Source organism: Rhinolophus hipposideros (genome assembly GCF_964194185.1).
Source record: "Rhinolophus hipposideros genome assembly, chromosome: 9".
Taxonomy (NCBI): Eukaryota; Metazoa; Chordata; class Mammalia; order Chiroptera; family Rhinolophidae; genus Rhinolophus; species Rhinolophus hipposideros.
The window spans coordinates 74,416,487-74,444,159 of record NC_138055.1 but is presented as its reverse complement, the minus strand read 5'-3'; the positions used below and the strand labels follow the sequence as shown (position 1 = coordinate 74,444,159).

Below are 27,673 nucleotides of genomic sequence, written 5' to 3'. Positions count from 1 at the left end.
ATTCTCCAGACTCATCCTTCCTATTACAACCTTTCAACAGATGCTGGTGATTTTAACCTTTAATGTCTCTCAAATGTGTATAGTTTCTAAATTTCTACTGACTTAACATTTCTAGCTTGATCATAAGAGGCTCCTTACTAATTTAGGGCCTTTGGACCAGATCCTGGCATGCTACATTTTGCATTACAGCCATTCCCTACTTCCAACCCATATTGACTTTCTTGTAATTCCTGTTAGGCAGCACACTCACTCCAGTCTTCCTGACATTTTCTAAAGGGCTGCTTTCTCCTTCCGAAGTACACTCTTTTCTATCACTGGCATTTTTTTTTAGCTCCCATAAATCTTGTAGGATTCAGCTCAATGGCACGCCTCCAGGAACCTTCCTTTGACTATCACAAACCCCACTTGTGTGCAACTTTATCAAAGCATCTATCTCATATTTTCATTCTTAATTTTTCTACTTCATCTGCTAACCTAGACTCTAAGTTCCTTAAGGGCAGAGGCCATATTTTTTTCATGTTATGTGTTTCTATCACCTGGAAAATATTAAGTGCTAAACAAAACTAATAGAATGAAAAAGAATGTTTGACTTTTAGCTTTGTCCATTACTTATGAATAAAAAAAAATCTTCATGAATTTAAAATTCTTTGTTTAGTCCAAATATTTTACTATTACTGTAAATTAGTTATTACTAAATTCATTTTTTGTGTGTGCTGAATATAAGAAACAAATTTAATCTATCATTAAAAACCATTCCATAAGAAAAATCTATTCCCAGATCACTTCACTATGAAAGAATTACCAAATAATATATAAATAATACAGCATTACATATTTGCCAGAGAGCTGAATAAGAGAAAATGCTCCCATACTCATTAGTGAGGTCAACATTATCTTGATAGAAAATTAAGACAAAATATTACATGGAAGATGGGTTACAGCAAAGTACAACTAAAAAACAAAACAAAAATCTAACAAAATACATTTTAAAACCTAAATCTATCAATAAAATCTGAGTAAATTCATTTTTGAAAGGACAAGTTTTTCTTCAAAAACTTCTAAATGCAATAAGATATATGATAGCCTTAATTAAAAAAAATTGTGTCTCTCCATGGAGTAGACATTTTATGTGTTAAAAAAATAAATAAACCTTTATATTCTTCACCTTAGACCACACTGGAATATACAGCATAAATGTTCCTGAACAGGGTAAATATTTTACCCCAGGCCCCTTTCATTTTTTTGAAGAGATTTAGATATATTAGGTAAATTAGGCAAAGTAGTAAGGCAACTAATCCAATAGTAACCAATCAGGAAATTGTAGTTATGGGTATTTCTTTCAGTACCTTGAAAAAGCATTTTGCTATGGAAGAAAAGCATGAAATTAAAGGATGTTAATTTGAATGCCACATCTGCTTTTTTATGGATATATATAATATCAGACAAATCATTTAACCTTCTTGAGCCTCAGTTTCTCCATTTATAATATGAAGACAACACCCTTTATATTCCTAGGCTCTCACAAGAATTATATGAGAAGATAAATTTAAAAGTAGTTTGTCAACTGTGAGTCACTATACAAATATTACATAAAATAGTGTTACCTAAATAAATTTTCCAAGAAGAATAAAATGTCCTAGTGAGTAAATACACCAAAAAAATATTTGGTTAGTTTTAAACTTACCTGTCCTAATGCCCAGCTATCTCCAAATACCTGGGCATTTCTCACTTCTAAATTATTAGAAGTGGTCATATCATTTGAGGTACATTTGTCAAAGTTTCCACATAATCCTGATAGCTTGTTCTAAAGGAAAAGAAAATTACCATGAAATATTCTCTATTTACTTCAACATTTAAGGATTCACATTCACAATATTTTTAAAAATATTTAAAATGAACATTTTAAAAAGTTTTTACAACAATCATTTAAAATATGTCTTAAGGTGGAATTTCATATGTAGTTAATTATGTTTAAAAATTATTGTAAATTCTCAAAAATGTTTACCATCTCCCAAATTTTATCCTTCTACACTTACCAATGTCTAGCATTGATACAACTAATAACACAAGTAACTTAGAAAAGTATAATACAAATATTACAGTATATGTGTTTATACATATGTATATATATAAATAAGTTTTTAATGATGAAAGCCCTACCTCCTGATATGTTTAAGGTTTTGTAGCACTATAAATGTCAAAACAATAAAATAATTTATGTTTTCGAAGTCAGACTAAAGAGCCAAAACATTAAAAATATAACGCTGAAAGAAAAAATTCACTTTAACACTCTTAATCATGCCATGATGAGACACAATAAACAAAATCCAAATTTTGCCTAATTTTTATAAAAGTCATTGTGTGTTGCAAAATGGTTACAGCAAGTGCCACATGGATTATTCACATCAACAATACCCACTGTATTTTCTTAAATAATGTGAAAAACTTAACTCTTAGGGAAAAGAAGTGGTCTAGCACACAGGGAAGAATATTCCAAAACTAATGGCAATCCTCCTTAAAAATTCAAAATTAAACAAACTGAACTCTTTCTTTATGGACTGAAGAATGGGGTGTAGCCCTTCGTTAATGGTAGAGTGTCTCCAGCACAGCTGACACTAACCCTAGGTTCCTTACGGGCAGAGGACACTTACCACAGTGCCTCGGCTCACAGAAGTCACAGTGTTTATCCAAACACAGTGACCACCTCATCATTGGTCACCCAAAAATCAAAGGAAGCAGTAGGAGAGAATGTAGAAATCTCAATGCTTGATTTGTTTCCAAAAATTAGGGAAGGGAGGATTCATGATAAAGAAGGGCAGAGAAAAGTAGCTGAAGAAACATGGCAATGACTAAATTATTTCATCTGCATCAAAGAAGCAAGCAGATTTGGGGTTTTTCTCTCATTTAGAGGAAAGAAAATGATTTCAACAAATGATCATATCTTAAATTTATAACATATTAAAATCTGCTTAAATACATCTCTTTTCCATAGTTTTATGAGAAGTTGTCACTACCTCAATTGTTTCCCTAACTTGCCACAGATTATACCCATGAGTCTCAATTTCAATTTCAGATCACCTGAATTTTTAAAACTACATCAATATTTAAAAAACAACTTTAATATATAAATTTAAAATACTTCATGAAATTTTAAACATTTAACAACTTTAATATATAAATTTAAAATACTTAATGAAATTTTAAACATTTAAATAATAATCATATTTAATAATACTGAATACAATATTGAACAGAAAACAATATTTAAAATAATTTAAAATATAAATTGCCACAATTGTAAAGAACCCAAATTGAATCTTAAATAATGAATGGATAAAACAAACTAGTACAATCACAAAACAGAATAATACTTGGCAGTATAAAAGAATAAAATGTTAATTCATTTAACAATGTGGATGAATCTTAAATGTATTTTGTCAAGTCACTTATATCATATCCAGAAAAAGCAAAACTATAGGGACGGAAAATATATCAGTGGTTGCCAAAGGATAGAAAATACGAGTAAGAGTTGATAATAAAAGACCAACATGGGAGAAATTTGGGAGTGGATAAAGCTGTTTTATCTAGAACTGTGGTGGTGAATATATAATTCCATGCGCTTGTTAAAATCCATACAACTGTAGTCTATAAGAGTAATTTTTCTTACATATTTTTTACAATTTTACTGCATATAAATTTTAAAATATATCCAAATATGGAGGAAAGGTGGAAAACAGATTGTAATAAATGAATCTAACTGCATTACAAACATATCCCATAACCATACTGAAGGGGGTGGGAAGAGTGAAACTGATATAAGTAACTATCAAAAACTGGATAATGCAAGGTTAAAATCAAAAAGAACTGTACACAACACTGTACTCTAGTTGGTAAAGTGGTTCTTCACTGGGGTCTGAGTTAGTAATTCTGAAAACATAACCTATTTCTTGAAAAACATCAATCATTTTATTTCTACCAAATATTGAAAGGTAAATATAATTTCATATCTTGCATTTTATTTGGATTGACCCACCAAATAGGTTGACCTACCTTCCACTGTGGTCCAACTTTGATATGAATGGTTGTCTTTTTATCCCAAAGAATAGTGATATCTTTCTCTGGAAAGTATACTACCATGTAGTATCCTGCCTTCCAAAGCTGGTATGTAGTTGTATTTTCCAGCATAAAGCCTGATAATTTCTTTAAAAAGATAATTTAAAAAAATAATAAAGAAAGAAGTGAATCCTTGTATTCTAATCAAAATATAAACATTAACTTACTATCCACCAATAAGTATCTAGGTACTAATATTTTTGCTTAGTCCTATCTTTCTGAATTTTGTAATAAATTCACAATAAAACACCAAACAAATGCATAAAACAGAAAATACATAACATAGGTAATAAGACACAACCTGGTAGATGGGCTCAACATAGATAAATGAGCAAAGGGAAAAAGGTATTCCAGTTATAGAAAAGAGCATAAACAAGAGCATGGACATAGAATAAATTAAGGGGATATATCTGCTGACTCAGAAATTCTGTATTGATAATAAATAAATATGACTGAGTACTAAAAACATTTTACTTTACCTACCTACCTACATACATACATAATAAGAAAACAATCACAAAGTGTGTGTGAGTGTGTGTGAGTGTGTGTGTGTGTGTGTGTGTGTGTGTGTGTGTGTACAGAGGGGGCCAAAAAATATATACTATTTTAAGACAGGAAAACACTATTAAAATTGTAATACTCAATATACCGTGTTACCCCACATAAGACCTAACCGGACCATCAGCTCTAATGCATCTTTTGGAGCAAAAATTAACATAAGACCCGGTCTTATTTAACTATAATATAAGACTGGGTATATAATATAATGTAATGTAATGTAATATAATAAATATGACCTGGTCTTATATTAATTTTTGCTCCAAAACACGCATTTGACTGATTGTCCGACCAAGACTTATTTTCGGGAAACACGATATACTGATAACAAAAGATGAATACATGTCACATTTGACTTCTGCGATTACAAGAGGTGCTCAAAGTAGTTACCATCAGCAACCAGATATTTCTGATCATGGTGAACTACTGCTTGAGCCACGTTGACAAAAGTGTCCACCTGTATACATTTTTTGGCACCCCCAGTATATGTATATATAAAAGAGAAAATGAATTTCCATCAGAGGGACTGAGGAAGGTTTCCTGAAAGGGATGGGATATGAACTGTTCTGTAAGAGGCCATACATAGGAAGGTATAGAACATTGAAAATGAGTATGGACAAGAAATCATTCCAACCAAAAGGAACCACCTGAATAGAGGTTTAGGGGCACCAAAGGACTAGAGTATGAATTCTATGGCCAGTGTAGTCTGAGACCATTTGCAGCCATGTTACCCACACAGGCAAGGGCTGTTGTTCCACGTGCAAAATGTACTTAACAAAGGTACTTGAATAGAAACATGACTGACCATATTTGCATAATAAAAGAAAATAATTTGTGTGCTAGAAAGGATGATAGAAGAAACTAGAGATGGAACTCATTGGGAAAATTTATTGTCTTTAGCCTAAAATGAGAATATACAATAATCTTTATGAGCAGGGGATATTCCCTATAAAAGATTATATTGAATATGACATTAACATTAACTCACATAGTAACTTCAAAATTGTATGGTTAAATCAAATTAAGAAAACAAATATATCCAGAAGCAAAATTAAAATTGTGAAGGAGATATGGAATCCTTTGGTTATTTTTCTCCCCCAAAGTAATAACAAAAGCATATTTTAGAAATACTACACATAGTGGACACTTTCCTCAATGTCCCAAAAGAAAAATTATATAAACTTAGTCATATCCATGAGGAGTTTTCAGTCTCGTTGACCAAGGTCATATTTACAAGAGCTCTGTGTGTTGTATATAACAGTATATGGCGTGTAACCTATATATTGTTAATGGGCTCCACCTAACCTCATTTCCTTCTACTCCCAAGTACCAAGCTGGAGTGAGTTATGGGGCAAGGCCCTGGGCTGTACTCAACCTGAGAGCATCCTTGTGCCCCAACAAGTAAGGCATTAACTAATAAAGGAAAAATACCATGACAGTTCATGGGAGACTATAAAAAGATGGGAAAATTTTTTTTCCTGTTTTGAACAAGAGGACCCACATGTTCATTTTTCACTTAGGCCCATAAAATGTGTAGCCTGCCCTGCCCCACGTCACTCTCTGCCATAGAACTTGTTTCTATTGTTTTGATTAGACTTTTCAATACCTTTCTATTATCTGACTTGTCTTTGGCCTTATTATCTGTTTCCTTTCCCTCCAACCCCCCATTTGAATGTTAGCTCCTTGAAAAATGTACTTTGCCAAGTTTATGGTGCTATCCTCAGCTTCTAGATCAAGGCCTGCCTCATACATTTTTTAATACCTTTCTGTATGACTGTTCACAGGTCTCACCTTCCAACCTGATCAGCAACAATTAAAAACAGGTAAGTAGTTTGAAATCAGGTATCGTTATACCTCCCACTTTGTTCTTATTTCTCAAGATTGCTGAGGCTATCCAGGGTCTTTTATGGTCCCATATAAATTTCAGAATTATATGTTCTATTTTCATGGACATGACCCGGAGTAAGATTTTCACTGATATATCCCCTCATGCGAGGAAAGTAAGAGAAAAAATAAACATGTGGGATTACATCAAACTAAAAAGTTTTTTCACAGCAAAGGAAACCATCAATAAAACAAAAAGGGATCCTACTGAATGGGAAAAGATATTTGCCAATGATATATCTGATAAGGGATTAATATCACAAATCTATAAAAAACTTACTCAACTCAACTCCAAAAAAACAAACAACCCAATTAAAAAATGGGCAGAGGACTTGAGGAGACATTTTTCTAAAAAGGACATACAGAAGGCAAGAAGACATATGAAGAAATGCTCAACCTCACTAACCATCAGAGAAATGCAAATAAAAACCACAATGAGATACCACCTCACCCCAGTCAAAATGGCTATCATCAATAAATCAACAAACAACAAATGCTGGCGGGGATGTGGAGAAAAGGGAACGCTAGTGCACTGTTGGTGGGATTGCAGATTAGTGCAGCCACTATGGAAAACAGTATGGTATCTCAGGAATCTGAAGATAGAACTACCCTATCATCCAGTAATTCCACTCCTAGGCATCTACCCAGAGAAATCCAAAACTCCAATTCAAAAATCAGTATGCACTCCTATGTTTATTGCAGCACTTTACACAATAGCGAAGATATGGAAACAACCGAAATGCCCATCGGTCGATGACTGGATTAAGAAGCTGTGGTACATTTATACAATAGAGTACTACGCAGCCATAAAGAAAAAAGAAATCTTATCATTTGCAACAACATGGATGGATCTAGAGAACATTATGTTAAGTGAAATAAGTCAGAAAGAGAAAGACAAGTACCATATGATCTCACTTATATGCGGAATCTAAAGAAAAGAATATGTGTATGAACTAATCAGAAACAGTTTTGGGGACACAAAAAACCGAGAGTTGTTAGATGGGCGGGGGAGAGGGGGTTGGGGATAGAGGGAAGGGTAAAGGGATTGGGGGGCGGCTGGTGACCACAGGATGGCCTCAGGGTTTTTTGAGAATTACTTTGGGGAACTTATTCAATAGTGTTTGGGGATTTTGTTGGGTGCCCGATGGACATGTGTCCTGTTTGGGAGACCACCTCAGGGATGCTGTAGATGCCTGGTCATGGCATTGTACACCAGAGACTGGACATTAATGAATGCCAACTATAATTTTATGTGTATAATGTGATGGCTCGGTGTGAGGTCGGGGTGGTGGTGGATGGGGGGAGGGGGGTTCACGGTGTGAGGGATGTAAAAAAAAATAAAATAAAAAAAAATAAAAAATAAAAGTTAATCTAGTATTAAAAAAAAAAAACAGGTAAGTAGGATATTTGTGGCTTACAGCTCCTTTTCAACCCATGAAATACTCTTTCATGTATTTTCCTATTAAAGATCCTTCAGGCTGGTTGACATATCATTAGAACATAAAATGAATTTTTGAATAAGGCAGTTTATTATTAGGCTTCCTCCACATTGGTTTTGCATCAATTACCCTGATATAAAAGTATATCTTTTCTATTTACCTATAGAGGTGAAATCCTTCATTTTTATCAGACAGGGCAGTTTACTACAAGACAAATAATACTTTTTAATCAACAGGAGATGCTGTACTCCTTTCATTTCAGATTAAGGATGCTTCTTTTTAGTACAGTGAGGTATTACAATTTGCCCAAAATAGAGAACTCCAATTTAGATTAGAATTACAGCACTTCACACAAACTGTAGTGATGTTAAAAAGATATATTGTAAATATGGAGAATTAAAACATTTAAAGCACAGCTTAAATAAACTCATAAAATGTTTATATCTTACATATTTAGTAAAATTAGAATTGCGCAGTTATTGAGAAAAACAAGAGGTTCATTTTGTTCCATTGGAGGAGCAATCCATCTGCCATAAAAGATTGTAATTATTTTCACTTTTGATGTCCGAGAACAAATATTAGTGGGGAATTTGTTATGCTCAAATTATATTTAGACTTTCCCTCATTGACCTGTATGAAGGAGATTCATCAACTCCTGCAGAACAGAAAATTGGACTTGAAATTTTGTCAGAGCTGTAATTACCACTTCAAAAATGTGTTAAACTATTTTACTATTTTCTCTTCATTTTTTTAACACATCCTTATTCTTAGATAGAACCTTCCCCTACAAATGAATATCCAACTGATGGTTATACCAAACTGCAGTAATTATTTCAAAAGGATGTCTGTCAACATGAATACAGAAACTCGGTTTTCTCCAAAGCTTGATTGCTGTCTGGTTAGTCTCAGTGTCTCAATGTTTCTGATATTTAGGCTATGGCCTTAGGACACTGGTTCTCAAACTTAAGTACGCAAAGGAATTTGGGGTACCATTAAAAATACCAATTTTCATTTTCAAACTCAACCATTCTAATGATTGAGGTGGGCCCCAGGAACAAGCTTTTATAACAAATAATGCAGATGATTTTAATGCAGAAACTCTGCAGACCAAACTTTGAGGAACACTGTTCTAAAATCTCACTTTTTAAAGGCCATATGTCAGATCATGTCACTTCTCAACTCCAAAATTTCTAACTTGTAAAATAGGTTCAAATGTCTTACACCATTCAAAAGCCTCCATGGTCTGGAACCTGTCCTGTGTCCCCTGCATTAAAGTCAGTCTGGACACCTCTCCCTGAGTCTCTTCACCCTTCCTTCCTTCCACTATCTCCATATACTTCAACCAAACTAAACCACTTGGAGTTCTTCAAACGTGCCATTTTGTTTTTCAACGCTGTTGTTTCCAACATGACCATTCCTCTGTCCATTGAATGCCTTTCTACACCCTCTCCTCACCTGGCTAATACCTACTCATCCTTTAAGACTCAGTTCAAATGATTTCATCCAGAGCATGTCTTTTGAACCTTCAAAAATAAAGACTGTGAAGGAGAGGAGGAGAGCCATTTCCTGAAATCCATTATTCCATTTAATCCACGTGTGAACTTAAGAAGTAGATTTCATAATCATCCCAAATTTACAAATGGGAATCCTGTAACTTGCCCAGAGTGATACAAATAGCAGATAACAGAACAGCAGTTCCAAGTGAGGAGTAACTGGCTCCAAAGTCTATGTTCTTAATAACTACCCTAAACAAGCCTGGTTCAGGTCTTCTCCCCAGGAGTTGCCATTCCATCCTATCCATACTCTTTCCCTAGCACACCACACCATGCATCCTTACTCACTTGAAGGTATTCCTCATCTGAGTGTAAATTCCTTAAAGGCAAGGACACTGTCTTTTTCTTGTTATAGTATCAATAATTAATGCAGACTTTGGTAAATAATTGACATTGTGAATGAATGAATGAATGAGTGAATGAATGAATGAAATTTATTCTTTCAAATTAGGCAGGCTCCAAGAAAGCAAGAATAAACAAAGGAGACAGTGGTTCCAATTCTCACACAACGAACTCATAGACAAATGGAGAAGACAACCACACTAGTAATTGCACTAAAGTGTGATGCATGTCCTAACAGAGTGCTCAAGGGCATGAGGAGGAGATTCCTGAAGAAGATAAAATGAGATTTATCACATAAGAACAAGTTAAATGGAAAGGTTGATCCTGGTAGGAGCAATGAGTTTCATGAAGAACCAGACATGAGAGAAAGAGCATTTGTAGAACTGATAAAAGCACCAACTCAAAGCAAAAAGAAATGCGAGGTGAGGCAGGAGAGTTGGCAAGGGCCAGATTGGTGAGGGCTTGTAAGGACAATGCAAAGTCATTGAAAACTTTTTGAGCATTAGACTGACAGGGGACTAGATTTCCCTTTTAGAAAAACCACCCTGGCTGCAGTGTGGCAGGTGGATTAAAGGAGAGGAACTAAGACTGGAAGCCAGGAGTCTAGTTTGGAGTATGTTAAAGTGTACTCCAGGTAATAGGTGACTGTTGCTAGGGCCTGAGTGATAACCACAGGAATGAAGAAAAGATGAAAAAATTAGAATATGGAGAATTAGAGTATAAGCAAAACAGACAACTCAAGAATGAGTGACTGAAGCCACATAAAATGACAAAGAAAAAAAATCTGAATTTAGTAACTACTTACAGAGAAAAATACTACAAATTATTTCTATTTTATTGTCAGTATCCTCAGGACAAGTTAAAATGATCCTAAAATTAAAAATTCACTAACCTCTTTGTAAGGAGTATCATTCAGGTAAATTTCAGTGTCCCCAGCTGAAATCAAAACACTTTTAGAACAAACAATATCGTTGTCAAAGCATTTCTTGTTCTGGGTAATGACAGATATATCTGAATCATCAGCACTCTGAAATGTCAATAATATTATATTAATACAAATGTATAGTATATACAATTTTTAGCTATTTTTTATTAACAAATCTTAAAGACCAAGATTTACAAGTGTGTGTATTGACACTGAAATACAACTTACCTCTAAAATAAAGATCATTTTGATGAATAATATGAAGAATTTTATGAAAACATACCAAGATTGTTCAATCTTTAAACATTTACTATCTTCTGTTACTTTTTTTTCTAACAAGCTTTTTTTTTTTCTGTTTTATTATGGTAGCTCAAACCTGTCAATCAGTTTCTTTTCAATAAGTACCTAAAAAGACATGTCACTTATGGAAATTTTAAAATAAATATTTTCATTTTAGACAACATCTTCGTTTTATCTTAAGGGGTTTTCTGGCTAAATAATTATTTGCCTCCAGGTTAAAGTCGAAATCGATACAAAACTTTGGTACGTGTTGGTAAATAAAACAATACATATCATTTCAGGGCTTCCTTTGAACTTTACATATGTTATCTCACTTAATTTTTATGATTCTTTTTGAATTATGTCCATTTTACAGATCAGGAAACAGGTTAAGAAGGATTAACTTAGCTAAATAAGGAAGGGCAGAGACAGAGTTCTAATTTTTTTTATGTTGCCTATAGAGAAGTTAGGAAGGGTCTAGCAGTGGTTGATGAGAAAAGTCAATTGTAGTTTTCAAAGAATCCTTAGTTTGAGAGAATATTATTTAGCCCCACACACTCTAAATATAATGCCATCACCTCTGACCTCATCCTCACCTGTTTTTTGGTCACTTCCCACTCCACCCACTAAGCACATGCTGTCTAGAATCAGGGTTTCTAATTTTCTATCCCATTTTCATGAATAGGCTTCTGTAGGTCTACAGACCCTGGAAATTCATTGTAAAATGGTGTTTTGGGGTATCTTTATTTTTCTGGAAGAAAGTCCATAGTTTTCATCAAATTTTTGAAGTGGTCCCTATCCCCCCCAAAAGTTAAAAGCCACACTTCTCTAAGAGTTCCTCCAGTAACTTGAGGAAGGTGGGAATTTCATCAGAACAAAGTGACATTTCTCTTTGGATTCAATACCCAATTTTAAAGAACCCACAAACATTTCCTGAATCCTTTTTATTTTTAGACATATGAGTCTGTTTATTTTCAAAGTGAGAAAAATCTTTAAATGTTTGGAAATCGTATCAGTCTTTATGCAAATTCTCCACACTTAGTTTTTCATATCACCTGCAATATGAACACTAGCTTAATATATCTCTTGGTTTGTCTAAATTCTTCCTGTCTTATTAGTAATTACTATAGAATAGTGCCTAGAGGATATGTTTTCAAGGAATATAGTTGACAGAAAAATTAATGTGTCCCTCTGTGACCCATTTTTCTTTCCTTCATAGAAACTGAGAGCTTTTGCTCCCTTACAATCCTTTTGCAAAGCATTGCCTAAATTTTGAAAAGGAGAATAATAAGGGTCATTAAGATGATTATGGCATTGTACTACTCAAAAAATAATGCCATACTTTTCTGCCTTAATGAATGATTTTCAAAGAAGAAAAAAATACATAATTTAAGATTTTATTTTGCTCTTCCTCTTGGGAATAATTATTTAGATTAAGGGATGTAAAAAGCTGCCTGAAAGGTTTTCTATTACCATTACATTTCTATTATTTTTGACTAAAGTACATCAATGTTATCTGTATTCTTTATGTTAACTCAGAAAAGCCAAGAAATATTCTATACTGTATGGTCTGTCTTGTAATAGCATGTTATGTTAACAGTAACAAAACAATATCAATTCCTAAGAATCACATTTCTACAATTTCTATTTCTAATGTCTTTCAGGTTATATTAGGCTTGGAGATAATGCCACAGAGTTGCTAAGCAACATAGTTAGTATGATTACAAAGCTAAAGGAATAAGGTCAACATCAGTATGCCACTGGGATTTCTCAAATCCTTCATTCTCAGGTACTGAAAGCAATTGTTGGAGAATATTCCCCTAAGTGATTCTGAAACCTAAAATGTCAGCACCTCTCAAGGTAGTATATTATTTTACTTGACATCTCAATTTGTGCACCTGTAATAGCCCCAGCCTTTTAAGAGTAACTATCCCACGCAAAGTCCCTGCTGATACAGAAGCCACAGGCAGCCATGTTTATGTCCCAGAGTTGATGGACCCAAAGCATTACACTCATTTATGGGTCAACAAACTTTAATGATGGCAAGAAAATAGACAACTCTAGCCAATAGATTATCTCTCACATTTGAGCCAGAAAATAGTGGTTTAAAAAAAAGTTTTTGTAGGAAGATCTGAGGGTGAATGGACATAGAATAGAAGGTAAGTGATGCTGAATTGCTGAGAGCAAGCTTAAGATATGAGGAAGCAGAAATAATGATTAAACCGAAGCAAAGATAGAGAAAGGAAAAAAAAAACAGAAAAGAGAGTTATACAAGCAAGCCTGAGGAAGTGGAGAGTAGAGAATTCACAGAGAATGTCTGAGCTGCATGAATGATATCAGAGCATCCAGGAATTCCTGCTACCTGGGAGGCAAAACACTTCAGTTGTCACATTTGTCCTGTACAAGAATTTCCTTGGGATGTTATTTCCCGTTAGGGTTTTACACACAAATTACCACAGCACCCACCCCCTACTGTTCTTTCCTGAAAGAGCAGACACTTAACCAGAATGTCACTGGAAAGGAAAACCACCCTGAGGTGCTCCACTGCAAAGAAAATCTGTTTGAAAATATGATAATAATGAAGTGGGTTATAATGGGGTGAAATATGTCAGTACCAATGCCTCCCCCTTCTATGAAACTTTCCTGGTAACTGTTTTTCTAGTCAAAATCAGTTACATTCCCACAACAGAGCTTTCATTTGGCCCAGACTTTTAGTTTCTTGTTTATTAATGACTCCCCCAAATGTAAAATAATTGAGGAGGGTAAAGCTAATGTCTTCATTATTGTTCCCTTAACAGCTCTTACTGTCTTTTCCCAAAAATAAGACCTAGCCAACCATCAGCTCTAATGCATCTTTTGGAGCAAAAATTAATATAAGACTTGGTCTTATATTATATCACATTATATTATATTAGACCTGGTATTATATTATATTATATTATATTATATTATATTATATTATATTATATTATATTATATAAGACCCAGTCTTATATTAAAATAGGACCAGGTCTTATATTAATTTTTGCTCCAAAAGATGCATTAGAGCTGATGGCCTGGTTAGGTCTTATTTCTGGGGAAACATGGTAGCATAGAGGCATAGAGTGTAGACTTAAATATTTAATTGATAAACTAATTTTAAAAAATAGAAAAGTAGAAAAATAACTATTGGGAAACATATGCTATCGTGCTATCAAAATGTTTTACAAGGTTTTAATACATAGGGTCTATTATCTAAAAATGTAAATTATTACAATGCCAAGTAAATACAAAACCTTAATATCTAAGATTAATAATGGGGATGAATCTTATGGGTAAAAGATCATAGCCATTTTGCCTAAAATTTCCAACAAAGATATAATATTTAACAATTAGCTTACATGGATAAAGTAGAAAACTATTTAAACATTTGTTTCCTGAAAGGGGAGTTAAACAATGAATTCAATAAACTCCAAGATATTTATCTTCTTACTCAAATAGATTAAAAAATATTCCAAAGCTTTCTACAAAGTTTTGTTAGATAATTCTAAAACTTAAATAAAATTAATATAGATTCATTTCCATTTCAACTCTGAAAACATTAAGTATCAGAATTGGAGAACAATTTATTTTAGATTTTATCATATAATTTAATTTTAAATATTTCTGATTTTCCTGATATAGAAATGTTTAGAAAACTATAAAGAACTGATTGGATTGAAAATATACACTATAATATAGCCAACATATATTATACTAAATATCAATAAATATCCAACTTGTCTTTCTGCCGCTGATCCTTTTGTCTTCAGCATGTTTGTCATGCAAACAATATAAGTAAACACTGCACTGTTCAAGGAGGTCATAGAGAGGACCTGATGGGTGGTTTACCCGTGAACTGGACCCAGACAATCAGAGGTTCCCCACTCCCTTCCCCTGTGCTCGGATTGTACGTTCTGCCCACCGTCCCCACAGTGAAAGAAGCAGTTTTCAACAACTCAGAGTTGAGAAAGCAGTATGTTGTTGAGACCATCACTGCTATAAATGACTGAACCCAGTTAAGGCTTCTATGTAAACTTTTGAGATTTTGGCAAGAAGGTGTGGAGATCTACTCGTGTTGTGACTACCCAAGACAAGCCTTATATGTAAGTTCCCTTGCTTATTACAACTGCCTCCTACCAATCTGGAGGGAACTATCTCTTTCTTTAGTCTCTCCTTGCCCTCTGTGTACAGGTGCCAGTTTCAGATTTCACCTAGGAAGCTCCCAAGTTTGCTAACACACCACTTTAAGATTTCCATTTTAGGGAACCAAGATGATTGGCTTAAAGATGGTTTAATACATGTAAATGATTTTTATTTGGAGAAAATTTTAAATTGGCCACCCATCTCCTAGTCTAAAACTTAAGATAGTTTTAAAGTAGTTTCTCTTCTGTGGGACTAACCTAGCAAAAAAAAAAAAAAAAAGATTTGGAGACAATCAGTTGGTAAATAGGAAGTCAGTCAAAAATATCAAAAGATTTTTTTCAGGAGGAATGGCTTTACCAGTCACCTTTAAAGGTGGTCAGTGGAAGGGAAGTAGGTAAGAGAAAGATATGTAGCATTCAAATATACATCATTTTTAAAAAATAAATACTTATTATCAATTCTATAATGTTTTTAGAGCCTCAATTTGTTCCTTAATTCTACAATTTCCCTTATCTTTTATTTATATCCCTTAGCATACATTTAGTTTTTTATTTTATTAATTCCATCATCTCCTTTATAACTTTTAGAATGTAGAAAATATTTCTATTTTATGGGGAGTGATTTTTATTCAGAATGTAATCCTCATCTGATTTTTATCTGTTAGTTCTTTTTTTATATTTTGTTTAGGTACCACACTGTTGTGTAATTTGCATTTCATTCGTAATTGACAGAGATAGCTCTATCAAGTTCTATCTGGATCTTTATATTCGCCTTAATAGAGTGTAATGGATTTCTCTTGACTTCCTTTCCTCTCTGTTTTCATTTTCGATGGATAAATACATAAAACAGAGTCTGTATCTACAAGGTATTATGAGATCACAAGCAACAAAGAGTTTTATAGAGGAGCTTCTTCCAGACATGGAAATTTGGAGCCTGTGAGCCCCAATGTTTTAAGAAACTCTTGGAGAAAGAAGTTACCAGAGGAGACTGAGTAGTCATTAGAGACAATGGACAAATAGAAGCAGTAAAATTATATCAGAGAAGACTAGACAAGAGTCACTTCAAGAAAAAAAAATGGTAAACATTAAAAAGGTTTAATTGGATTTGGCACTTAGGTCATCGTTGACTTTTACAGTTGCATTTTCTATGAATTTTGTGATTAAGTGATTAATAACTCTCCCTCACCAGCACAAGATTCACAGGAGGCAAAGCCCATATCTATCTATGCTCATCATGGTAGCTTCACTTCTCATTGTAGGGCCTGGCACATAGAAATCACACAAGAAATATTGATGTGAAAATGATGCAAGGTATAGGAATTTGAGAGCAGTGAAATTAGAAGGGTTTTAACTGCCTTAAGGAAAGCATTGAACATTTGAGATATACCTGAAGAGAAGGTTGAAAACCCTAATCTAGAACAAATTATAAGAAAAACCCTAGCAGTGATTAGGGTTGTCACAGATTAAAGAAAGTAGAACTCGCTCTGAATGTAAGAGATGGAATATTATATTTCTCATTTTTGCTGAAGACATTCAGTGTTCCCTCTTTCTTTGAGTGCATAGCACAGTTCAAGGTACTGTTAGGTTTCTCACCTTTTTTTTCCCTCTTAAATTAGTCTTAACTCAGGAAACACAATTATGACTTTAGTCCTAAATTTTATTCAGCACAAAAATAATGTGCTATATTCCACGTGCTATTTATAGTAAGGGGTAAACAGCCTCCAGAATGAATAAAATATCAGAGAACCCACATTTTTTAAAGGCTTGATAAGCATCAACAAAGATATGATAAGCACTTATTATGTACCTAGAATTAGGTTATATTTAAAACTCCACAATCCACAAAAAAAGGACTTTAATATTTCTTCCAATGTGAGGGTCAAGTAACATTATACTCCTAAAATAAGGTTGAGCAAGTATTCGTTTTTAAATGTCCAACTGGCAAATGAAAGGGAAATTTAATTAATTAGACTACAGATTCTCCACAGGTTCCTAAAAAATAAATGATGAGTTTCATCATATAAAAATATGTTACAAGTAACAAAGATAAAGCCTGGAATCTGTAATCAAGATAAGGAGTAAAGAGAGGTGCTTGACAAGAAACAAAATATTAAATATACTATTCACAGAAGTGATTCCTGCCACTGAAAAAGCAGCAAGTAAATGAATGGAGCTGGTAGCCATTCTATCTTTCTCAAAGGAAATGTGGATTCTTCCAGAGAAAAAGAAGGCTCTGCCATGGGAAAGCTAGACAGATGGAGTAAGAAATATATATATATATATATATATATATATATATATATATATATATGTATATATGTGTATATATGTATGTATGTATGTATATGTATGTATATGTATATATATGTATGTATATGTATATATATGTATGTATATATACATATATATATGGAGAGAAAGAGACAGAGAGAGAGAAATCAAAAAGAAAAAAATCCAAGCACTGAGAAATTTACTATCTGGCATGATAATATTTCAAGACATGAAATTAGATTACCTAGGTCAATCACTAATTTATCTTTGGTAAGAAATAATTCCCTGCTCCTCAGTCAAATAAAATACTTCGTGGCTTGTCAAGTATATACTGGTCAAACTATCCTAACCATTTTTTGGACCTGGTTCTGGTTTCATTAATTTTAGTAAAAATGCCCATTATAATACAATAAATAATTCACTAGTATAATTCTAATTAATTATTAATAGTAAGTTTTCTTTAGTTACCAAATTAAATTCAATAAAAGTTAAGGTCTGAAGTCTATTGTTTTAAACATACCTTCTTTCTTAAAGAACATTATTATAAATAAATAAATAAAATGAACACTTCTGCTTTGGCAAACAATAAGGCACATATAAGTCTAGAAGTAAAAAATGTAGGCTTTTAATATTCTTCACGTCTTAATCTTTCTACATGAACTGTAATGATCAATTTTAATCCAGATATTAAATTAGAGATCCAAATTTCATTGCTTACTAAAAGATGAGAAGAATGTTTCCTGTGATGTGTCTTCTTATATGCAAGCAGACATACCTCATTAAAACTTGAAATTGAACATGACGTATTCATTTTAACAGAAGGATATAGTGGCAAACTAAAGTAATGATAGGAAATCAAGTTTATAAAGCCTAAATGCCAAACGTTAATGGCTCTTGCCTGCTAAATGGAATGGTACTGCTACATTGCAGCACTAATAAAAAGAGACTGCCACAATCAATCAGCATCAAACACAAGAATATATTTTCATTTTGCCAGGAACCAGAATTGGGGCAAATATTTTACTTGAAATACTTTATGAACCATCATCATTTGAAAATACAATGGTAATACTATAATTTCTCTCCTGTGAAGGAAAACAAGGGGTTAAAGAAAAGTCAGACAGGACATACAGATCAAATAATTAGTTATTAAGAATTCACCAAATACCCAACATTTTGCTAAGTTACTTGGGTAGGAAAAAAAGAAATGGAAGGCATGATCACTGTGTTCAAAACTTTAGAATTTTCTTGGAAAATATTTTCTAATATAGAGTATATAGAATAGTTAGCATTAAATATGACATAAAATGTGTTTATTAAATGAATGAAGTGATAATGCATAAGCACAGATCATTGTTACATAATGGAAAATGTCTGCAAAGACGGTGATAAGTTGACAAGGTTTTAAATTCTTTTAGTAAATATTTTTAAACAATTTTTTCTTCTTTTTTTAATTTATTGGGGTGACAATTGTTAGTGAAATTACATAGATTTCAGGTGTACAATTCTGTATTTCATTATCTATAAATCCCATTGTGTGTTCACCACCCAGAGTCAGTTCTCCTTCCATCACCATATGTTTGATCCCCCTTACCCTCATCTCCCTCCCCCCACCGCCCCTCACTCTCTGTTAAACAATTTTTTCCATATATAAAATGAAAATAAAGCTTGGAAGAATTTTTGTTTTACTACTTAAAATGATACTATAAAAAGCGTCTTTAGCTAACATTAATGATATATCCGATGGAAACATGTCATGTTTGACATGATATTGTCAGCAATGCTTCCTTTTTCCTGGATGTAACTTAAAGTTTACTATTCAGAATAACAGGAATTTTTCATAAACAATAAAAATCAGTTTTTTAAAGAAAAAAATATTCTACATCCTTGCTACTCAAAGAATGGGCTGCTTGTTAATCAGGGTGGCTTGTAAACATTGCAGAATCCAAGATCCTGCTCCAAATCCATGGATTCAGAATCTGTATTTTACAAAATCTTCACATGATGTGTATGCGCACGAAAGTCTAAAAAGTATTGTTCTACATACTTCATGTTGAAGGCATGTATACCCATTTACAGCAAATATTAGATTAAGTATAAGCGTGTGTTTTCTACCCTCTAGTAGAAACTGTTAAAAAATTGAACAGATAACTTTTCAGCTCTTACAATGCTATCAGAATTGTACTAGTCCTATGAGGACCCCAAAAGAAGTGTAGCACATAGTTCTGACATAAAATGATATATAATCTAGATAAGCGTATACAAAATAATCAGAATATAATGAGCTGCTTACTTTTCACGTGATGTTTATAAATATAATCGGATGTAAGAAAAAGACAGGTAAATGTAAACTGGAAATACCACTTTGTGGGAGCAGAGCAGAGGCAATCAGGTACAGAAAATACCCTGAGAAAAGACATAGAGGAAGGATGGAGCTAACAGAAAAATTTTATAAGAATTTTGACTTTATAGAGACAGTAAATGGAAGTCACTGTAGTTCTTAAAAAGCAATGGCATAATAACAATGTAAGTCTTAGAAGGATTAATAGATGAAAAAATGTATTATTGTGGGGATATACTTGAGTCAGAATGACAGAGTGAAAGTTGAGGGTCAGAGCTGTACATGTCTATTTGGAATTCATCAGTCTGAAGGGGTGGTTAAGATTGGGGACGAACACATCAAGCATTAGGAGCAAGGGCAGAAAGTCAAGAACAAGAACAGACAAGAACAGTTCCGTCAACATTCATTGAATAAATTTGTTCTCAGCACTCTAGTTCATGCTGGTAAAACGATGACTAAGGCTTGATCTTTGTTCTGAAAGAGCCAGCTCAGTCATCTAAGTTCGGGGTGGTGTGGGCGGAGGGGGGGGGGGGTACAAAGAAATAAAGCAGAAGAGACACTGAAGGACTGAAATTGCATAATATCCAGAACATCAGAGGAGGGAATTTAAAGGAGTATCAGAGATACCTAAGCATCAAGGGAAATGAGGACTTGGTACAAAATCAGTCAAACACATGTTCAGAAAGAGGTATCAGTTTATGTATTCAGATCTCTAAACTGTTACGTATGTTTCCAACCTTCTCAATTTACAATCTAAATTTCAGGGGTTGAGAAAATTCTAATGTAACACTTTGTAAAACAATGCTTGTCCTAAGAGGACAAATTCTTATAGGAGGTAGAAGCATCACAAAGCCTTTCAAAACAGCACAAAACAAAATAAAGCAAAAACCTTTTAGGCAAGTTGTCATCATCTATAATTATCTGACTACCAAATCCATTCCTAGGAATTTACTTTTTAAGAAACTTAAAATTGTTCACAAAGGAGGCTTAGAGTAGTACCAAAAGGAAAATTCAATAGTTTAAAACATAAGCAGAAGCTTTATTTAAGTTTGGAAGTATACAGATTTTACTGTTCATTTTCTTATTTAATCAAACAAATACAAAATGGGAATGTGTCTATTTTCTTGACACACGCTTAGAGAACAGAATCACACACAAACCTCTAATAATTTAAAAGCCGGGGGGTGGGAAGGGGACGTTTTCAAGATAATCTCAGGTTACCTTGATGAAGGAAAAGCTGTCATGTTGTTTATTTTTGTGCAATTTCTTTCTAAAGCTTACATTTTTCATTTAAAAATTTAATTCTGGGATCAGTGAGATTTAATAAAATTTAGGTATACAAAATATACAAAAACATTAAAGATATGATAAATTTTAAGGATTTTATCAGATATACAAAGCCCAGCATTTACCAAAATATGTCCTTAAAACAGCATGTCTAGAATTGAGAATAATATATTTTGACTGCAAGAACTGTAAACAATACATCGTTCAATACATGATCTAATGTCTTATATTTGTATTCACTAAACTAAGCCAATAAGTAATAAATAGTTGACATTTATTAAAAAGTAAATATACATCAAGAACTTTCTGAGAATTTTGCATATATTTATCTCATTTAATCCAAAGAACCCTGGAGACAGATATAGTTATTGTTCTCATTTTACAAATGAGGAAACAGAGGCACAGAAAGTTTAAGAATTAGCCCATCGCTTATAAATAATAAAACTCTAGAGTAAGCCAAAGAAATTAGTTTAAAATTGTATAGCTTTGATAGGTTTTATTAATGACATTGGGATTTGAGATACCATGGCCCAGCATACTTGCTTTTCATATTACATCTTTATATGATTGCAAATAAAAGTATAAGTAATTGGGACATACCTTTATCAAAAATACCTGACAGTCACCAATATAGTCATACTCCAGTCCATCAAAAGAATGATAATGCCGGTCCCCATATATTGTGCACACAGCTGGGCATGGAAAATATGTGCAGTTGAACATTCCTCGTCGACAAACACTATCAGAAAATAACACCCGTTACCTTTTTAAGAAACTTCGCTCTAATTAATAGTTTTTCAAGTAATATAAACATTGGAAGATTTGTATTCAAGAGCATTCACTGAGCTAAGTCCTTATAAATATTGCCAATTCATTCTGATAACATTTATACACTGACAAACTAGCCATGTATGTACCACTTTATATAAATTATCAGACATCGCAACCAAGCCTAGAAATTGTGTTTAGATCACACTGAAAACAGACAATGGAATAAAACTTTAAACATAGGCATGTATAGCTGGTCACTAAAAGGCCACAGTGCCCTCTCTTATACTTGAGTCAATTTAAATATATTAGAGATGAATTTTTTCAAGCTTAGAATTTTGATCCACATTTTAAGGAAATTATATTTCAATTTTATTTTATGGTATTCTTTTGGCTTATTTTCAAACAGAAGACGTCCCTTTAAATATGACCTTCTCTTTGGAATATTTATCACTTTCTTATAAAGTGAAGATATTTTTCCTATTAACATCATATTTCACATGTTTTTTCTGTTATTGAACAAACTAATGGTACAATCCCCCTATAGACAGTAATTCTCCAACAATGCCTGAATGCCTTTAAAAATCTTACTCAGGCTTGATTTGGTTTTTGCTAAAGTCAGTCACATTAAGTAAATGTAAGATGATCGACACTAATACAATTGAATAGGAAAATTTTTGTAAAATAAATGAATCTCATTACCAGTTATAACATGGTGTAGCAATCACTTCTCCTGAGAGGTACTCCCAGTCTTTCCAGATACACGGACAGCTCTCAGGAATGTAACACTTTCCTTTGTGCTCTGCCAGTCTTCCAAAGGAAGAATAAATGCTATTTAGTGTATATGACTAATTTCAGTTTTAAAAGAAGTCAGTAATAGTGTTATATTCAAAACTGTCTCTATTTATTACAGCTATCACAGGCACATTCTACCTGGCCTATTGGGGGGTTGAATCCAGTCTTTATGCCCCTTTTCCCATGTAGTACCTTGCATATCACAGTAGTAAGTAAATGCCAGGTAAATGATTAGATGCAATATTTTAACCCTTCTGTTATTAATACAATAAAAGGGAGACAAAAACCTGAATTCCTGGATAAAGTGAGTTATTCTTTAAAAAAAATAAATAAATAACAACATGGAAGTAAAGGCCCTTTCTTCAATATTTACTACTTAAAACAGAAGAGACTGTAGGTATAACAATTTTTTATAAAATAGTGAATTATGAGATGGATAACATTTTCTGTAGGAGACAGAGAGAGGAATCAAAAGCTTCTTTTATAAGAGCTTAAAGTTAAAATCATGAGAGTTTAGTTCAAGTGTGTTCTGAATAAAAAAATTATATCAAGTTTTCATATTGTTATTAACATATCAAGTTTTGAATGTTGGTTTTCTTTCAAGTGTTATTGCCTTCCTGAAAGATTACCTCATGAAAAAGTATCTGAATATATCTATAAATATAAAAATTAAAACAAAATAATTATAATCTCAAGGAAGGATTAATTTTGTTATCAAAATATTTTAATATGAAGACTAAATAAATATATGATATATATTTCAATATAATATAAATATATACATGTTTTCAATATTATTAAAATCTTTTTTGAAAAATTACTTTCAGAAATAGTAAAATAATAATAAATAACACATAATAATTTAAACATAATAATAATGTAACATAATAAAATAATTTAAAATACATGACAAATAAAATAATAGTAAAAAGAAAATAAATAGCTACTAAAAGTAGATAAAATATATAAAGGTTTTTTCTGAATTTGTTTCAAAATGTCATAATTCAATGCTATAAAAATTAATGTAGAGGTAAGGAATCCTGAATTCTTGCCTCTTCTCTCAAATAGAAATAACATACTCCATTAGTGCTTTGCTTTCCTCTCAACGCTCATTTAACACAGTACTGAATGAAATTCCTCACTCAATGTATACATTGTCACTTGACTTTAAGCTCCACTCGGGAAGATCATGAATGTGTTGTTAATGGCTATGTCCCAATCTCTAGTACATAGCAAACACACAGTTATTGAGTAAGGGTAAATAAATGAACCTATGTATATAAATAATGCACTACCTCTTTCAGATGTCTTTCTTTCAGACAAAAATTCAGACAAAAATTCTACAGTCCATGATTTCTCACCTTAACCCGCCCCAAACTTTGAGCCACTTTCCCTGGGCATTGCATCTCTCCATTGTCTGGGAAACCTTTCTTCTCCCTCACTCTACCCGCAAGACTTCTTCTCATCATTTAAAATTCAATTTAGCACAATCTTTCCAGTGCAATCTGAAAAGATTTTATGTCCCATACTCTCTGTACATAGCAATTTGTACAAATGTTCATTGGAGGATTCATCAAAACGAATGACAAGTACTTTATTAAATGTCTTAACAGAGATCATAAAAACAAGGACAAACACTAATGTTTTCCAGTGCTTATTATGGCCACTCTACTAACCACTTTCAATGCATCACTAATTCATCTAATTTTAGTGACAATCCCATAAAGTAGATTCTATTGTTATCTTATACACGCATTTTCATAACCACCATCCCTGTAGCTTAATACTCTATCCCAAACATTCTGTGCTTCAAAAAAAATTGGCTGCTCAGTTGTTTAGTGGAGGGATGCCTCACCTAAATGAACCACAATCCCTATATACCCAGCCACAGTAGTGGCTTTAAGTAGCTATGCTAATGACTGATGAGTTTTTCATAATTACTCAAAACTGGAAGAAGTAAAAAGAAAGCTATAAATCATTTGTAAGTTAGCTCCATTAAGCAGGCTTGGGCAGTGGGGTAAGTAATAATAAAAAGTTTACTGAGCACCTAGCATATGACTGGTATGCTGCATCCATGAAATAGATAATATGACACCCATTTTAAAAAGAGGAATTTGAGACTTTAAGTGGTTGAGTAACTTGCACAGACTTAACTTCAGTTAATAAGAAGGAGGACCAGTATTTGAACCCAACTCTATATAACTCTTTCTACTACATTACTCCCCATTTCTTGAATCCACAGTGATTTCTAAACTAAGGTATGTAGTCCTTCTGTAGTTCCCTCTGAGAACTGCAGGTATTATCAGGAGCTTCTTGGAAACAAGTTATATTAGACTTATTATCCTAAAATAAGCCAGCCAAGGTCACGTGGAAGACGATCCAAATCATATTACTATAAACAACTTTATAATAGAAAGTTCTGTATAATAGAATTATTTCCGCATCAGTCAGAGGCCTCCTTAGTCAATTCCAAATATGTTTATTTAATATAGTAATAGAAGGTGGGAGAAAATTTCTTTACATTTTTGTAATGAGATTTAACCAGTCAATAAACAAATCATTGTTGAACTGAAAGCCAGAGGTGACAGCAAATAGATTTTTTTTTTAAATAATAGCATCAACCAAAAGCATAGGAAACAAAATTAGGATGTAGCTGTATCTAATCAGTAATGCTTCCGTAAGAGTTGTAATCAAATCAAATAAATCAAGCAATGTTGTGAATTTCAATTATTTTATCATAACAAAGTTTCTATTTCCCTGGTCCTTTTAACTAAAATGTCTTCCTTGCTCATCTGCTCTAGCCTGATTTCTACCTGCCTTTATTTTCCCATGCAGACTGTTCTTTCAACTTCCTCCTGTGTCCTTTCTCTCTAAAGAGATTGGTATGGTCCCAACTTACTTGGCTCTTAGTCCTATTCTAGATGGGGACCATTTAGACAAATGCAACTCTCCAGGGAAACTAACCACAAAACCTCTCTCTTCTTCACTCATCGCTTCCATGAACTGAGCCTAGGAATCCCTTTGTGTGAATGTGTTCATCAAGGAAGAATGGGTGACCTGTTTGCCTTAGGTGGCCCTCCCTCTGAGCACTGCCTCTATTCATTACCAGGAGAGGGAGGGCTAATGTGGCCAGATTATATGTGTGCCTGCAAGAAGCTAATAGCACCGGATTCTGTATTTGTCTGCACGTGTACTAGGCATTCCTGCTACTAAAGGAAATTTACGAAGACAAGAGTAGATTATACTGCCATAAAATAGTAACCCCTACTTACTGAGTACACACACACACACACACACACACACACACACACACATTTCATAACGCCTAATTGAGGCTTTGAAGGTTTTTCTGATTGCAGAAAAATCGCTCAGCTAGCAGCACAGCTGGGATTTGAACTCTGGTATGTCTGAGCCAGACCTTCTACTGTTACCCACTGCCCTCTGTAGCTTCCACACACCATTCTCTGTAACATCCATTAGATAAAGCAGCTGACATCACCATTATAACTGAACATCAATAGTAACAGCACAATAGAATATACAAAAGACATGCACTTAAAGTGTTGTCAATGAAGAGTGGCCCACTATCACTTTTGCAAAATTGCAGTTCAATCAGGGAGTAAATGCCAAGTCCATCCTGAAATGAGTTTCTCATCAATTCACTATATTACTTTAATATTATATTAATTAATTAATACTATTTACTACTTTTATACTGTAGTGCCTTAATAATATTGTACACACAGTATACTTTAACATTGCATACATATGTGTGACACTATTTAGTCACACATTATATGCAGTATGTAATATCTCACAGATAACATATGTGGTATGTTACATGAACAAAGAACAATTATTAAATAGTCTTCTAGTTACCAACTAGAAGTGGTTATCTAGTTGACTGGTGGTTAGTCACCAGTCAGAACAACCATTTTAGCTATTTCTGTAAACAGTGTTTTTAAGTGCTCTTGTGTTTTCTACTAAATCCTGAATGTTATGTATTATCAAGAAAAATAGGCTTACCCTGGAGCACAAACACAGCCACTTATGCAGGGTGAGGATGGGGCACAAGTGAAGTTCATGGCCAGGTTTGCACATGTAATCTCACAATTTACACCACCAGCTGGTAATTCAGCGTCCGGAAACCTGCAGTCGAAATATACCTTTCCCTCGGGACAGGCATGAACTTCAGGGACAAGGCACAGACAAAGTACCATTAACTTTATATTTCATCCATAGACAGATAATCATATTGAAGTGTATTTGTCATCAAAACACAAGTCACTGTAGAATATTTTACCAATTATTATTAGGTGATTCTTTTACTCTATGATGTTTGGTTAATCTGTTTACAAACATTCTCTGGCTAGCTTCCCTTTAGTCACCTAAATTTCCAAAACCTATTTTGAGTTTGAAACCCTGAGCTGTCTTACATAAAGAGATAATGGAACACCTAGTATGTAATTTTCTGAGGTCAACAAACAGGATATTTTGATTAAGGCAAACATATGTCATCAACTTTTGAAGAATGACAATTAGTATGTTTAAACTTTACAAATCCATGTGTTTATAATGAGCACATTATACTTTTAGGTCTTGCTTCACCTGAGTCCTTATTGGACATCAGTCCTCACTATACTATCGATGTACAGAAGTGGACGTAATGATCGGTAGGTTAGCAACTATATATGCCTCTAGAAGGCTTTTGGGCTCAGAGGGATTAAATAAATTTCCTTATTTGGGACCAAAAGGATCAAATGTTGTGGATTCCTCAGTGAAAAATCTGGCCACCTGGATTTCGCCTTCTTTAACTCTGAGTCACCCTGAAGCAAATGGCAGAAGGCAGGGATGGCCCAATAGCTACTGAATATGTGTGTGGTCCCTGAACATACCCTGTGAGAAGCCATAGATAGCCTGTATCTTCATAAAGTAAATCCAGAGCATACAATTCA

General features: G+C 33.4%; 1 protein-coding gene across 1 annotated transcript in view; it reads right to left on the bottom strand.

Moving 5' to 3' along the window:
* OTOGL (otogelin like) overlaps positions 1–27,673 on the bottom strand; it is a gene marked incomplete at its 5' end in the record, with an annotated part of 143,353 nt that overhangs the window by 64,424 nt on the left and 51,256 nt on the right. The window contains 6 exons of the mRNA XM_081060233.1: positions 1,685–1,804; positions 4,051–4,200; positions 10,782–10,916; positions 21,756–21,894; positions 22,626–22,733; positions 26,745–26,907. Of these exons, the coding sequence (XP_080916359.1) occupies positions 1,685–1,804; positions 4,051–4,200; positions 10,782–10,916; positions 21,756–21,894; positions 22,626–22,733; positions 26,745–26,907 (815 nt within the window). The remainder of the gene's footprint in view (positions 1–1,684; positions 1,805–4,050; positions 4,201–10,781; positions 10,917–21,755; positions 21,895–22,625; positions 22,734–26,744; positions 26,908–27,673) is intronic.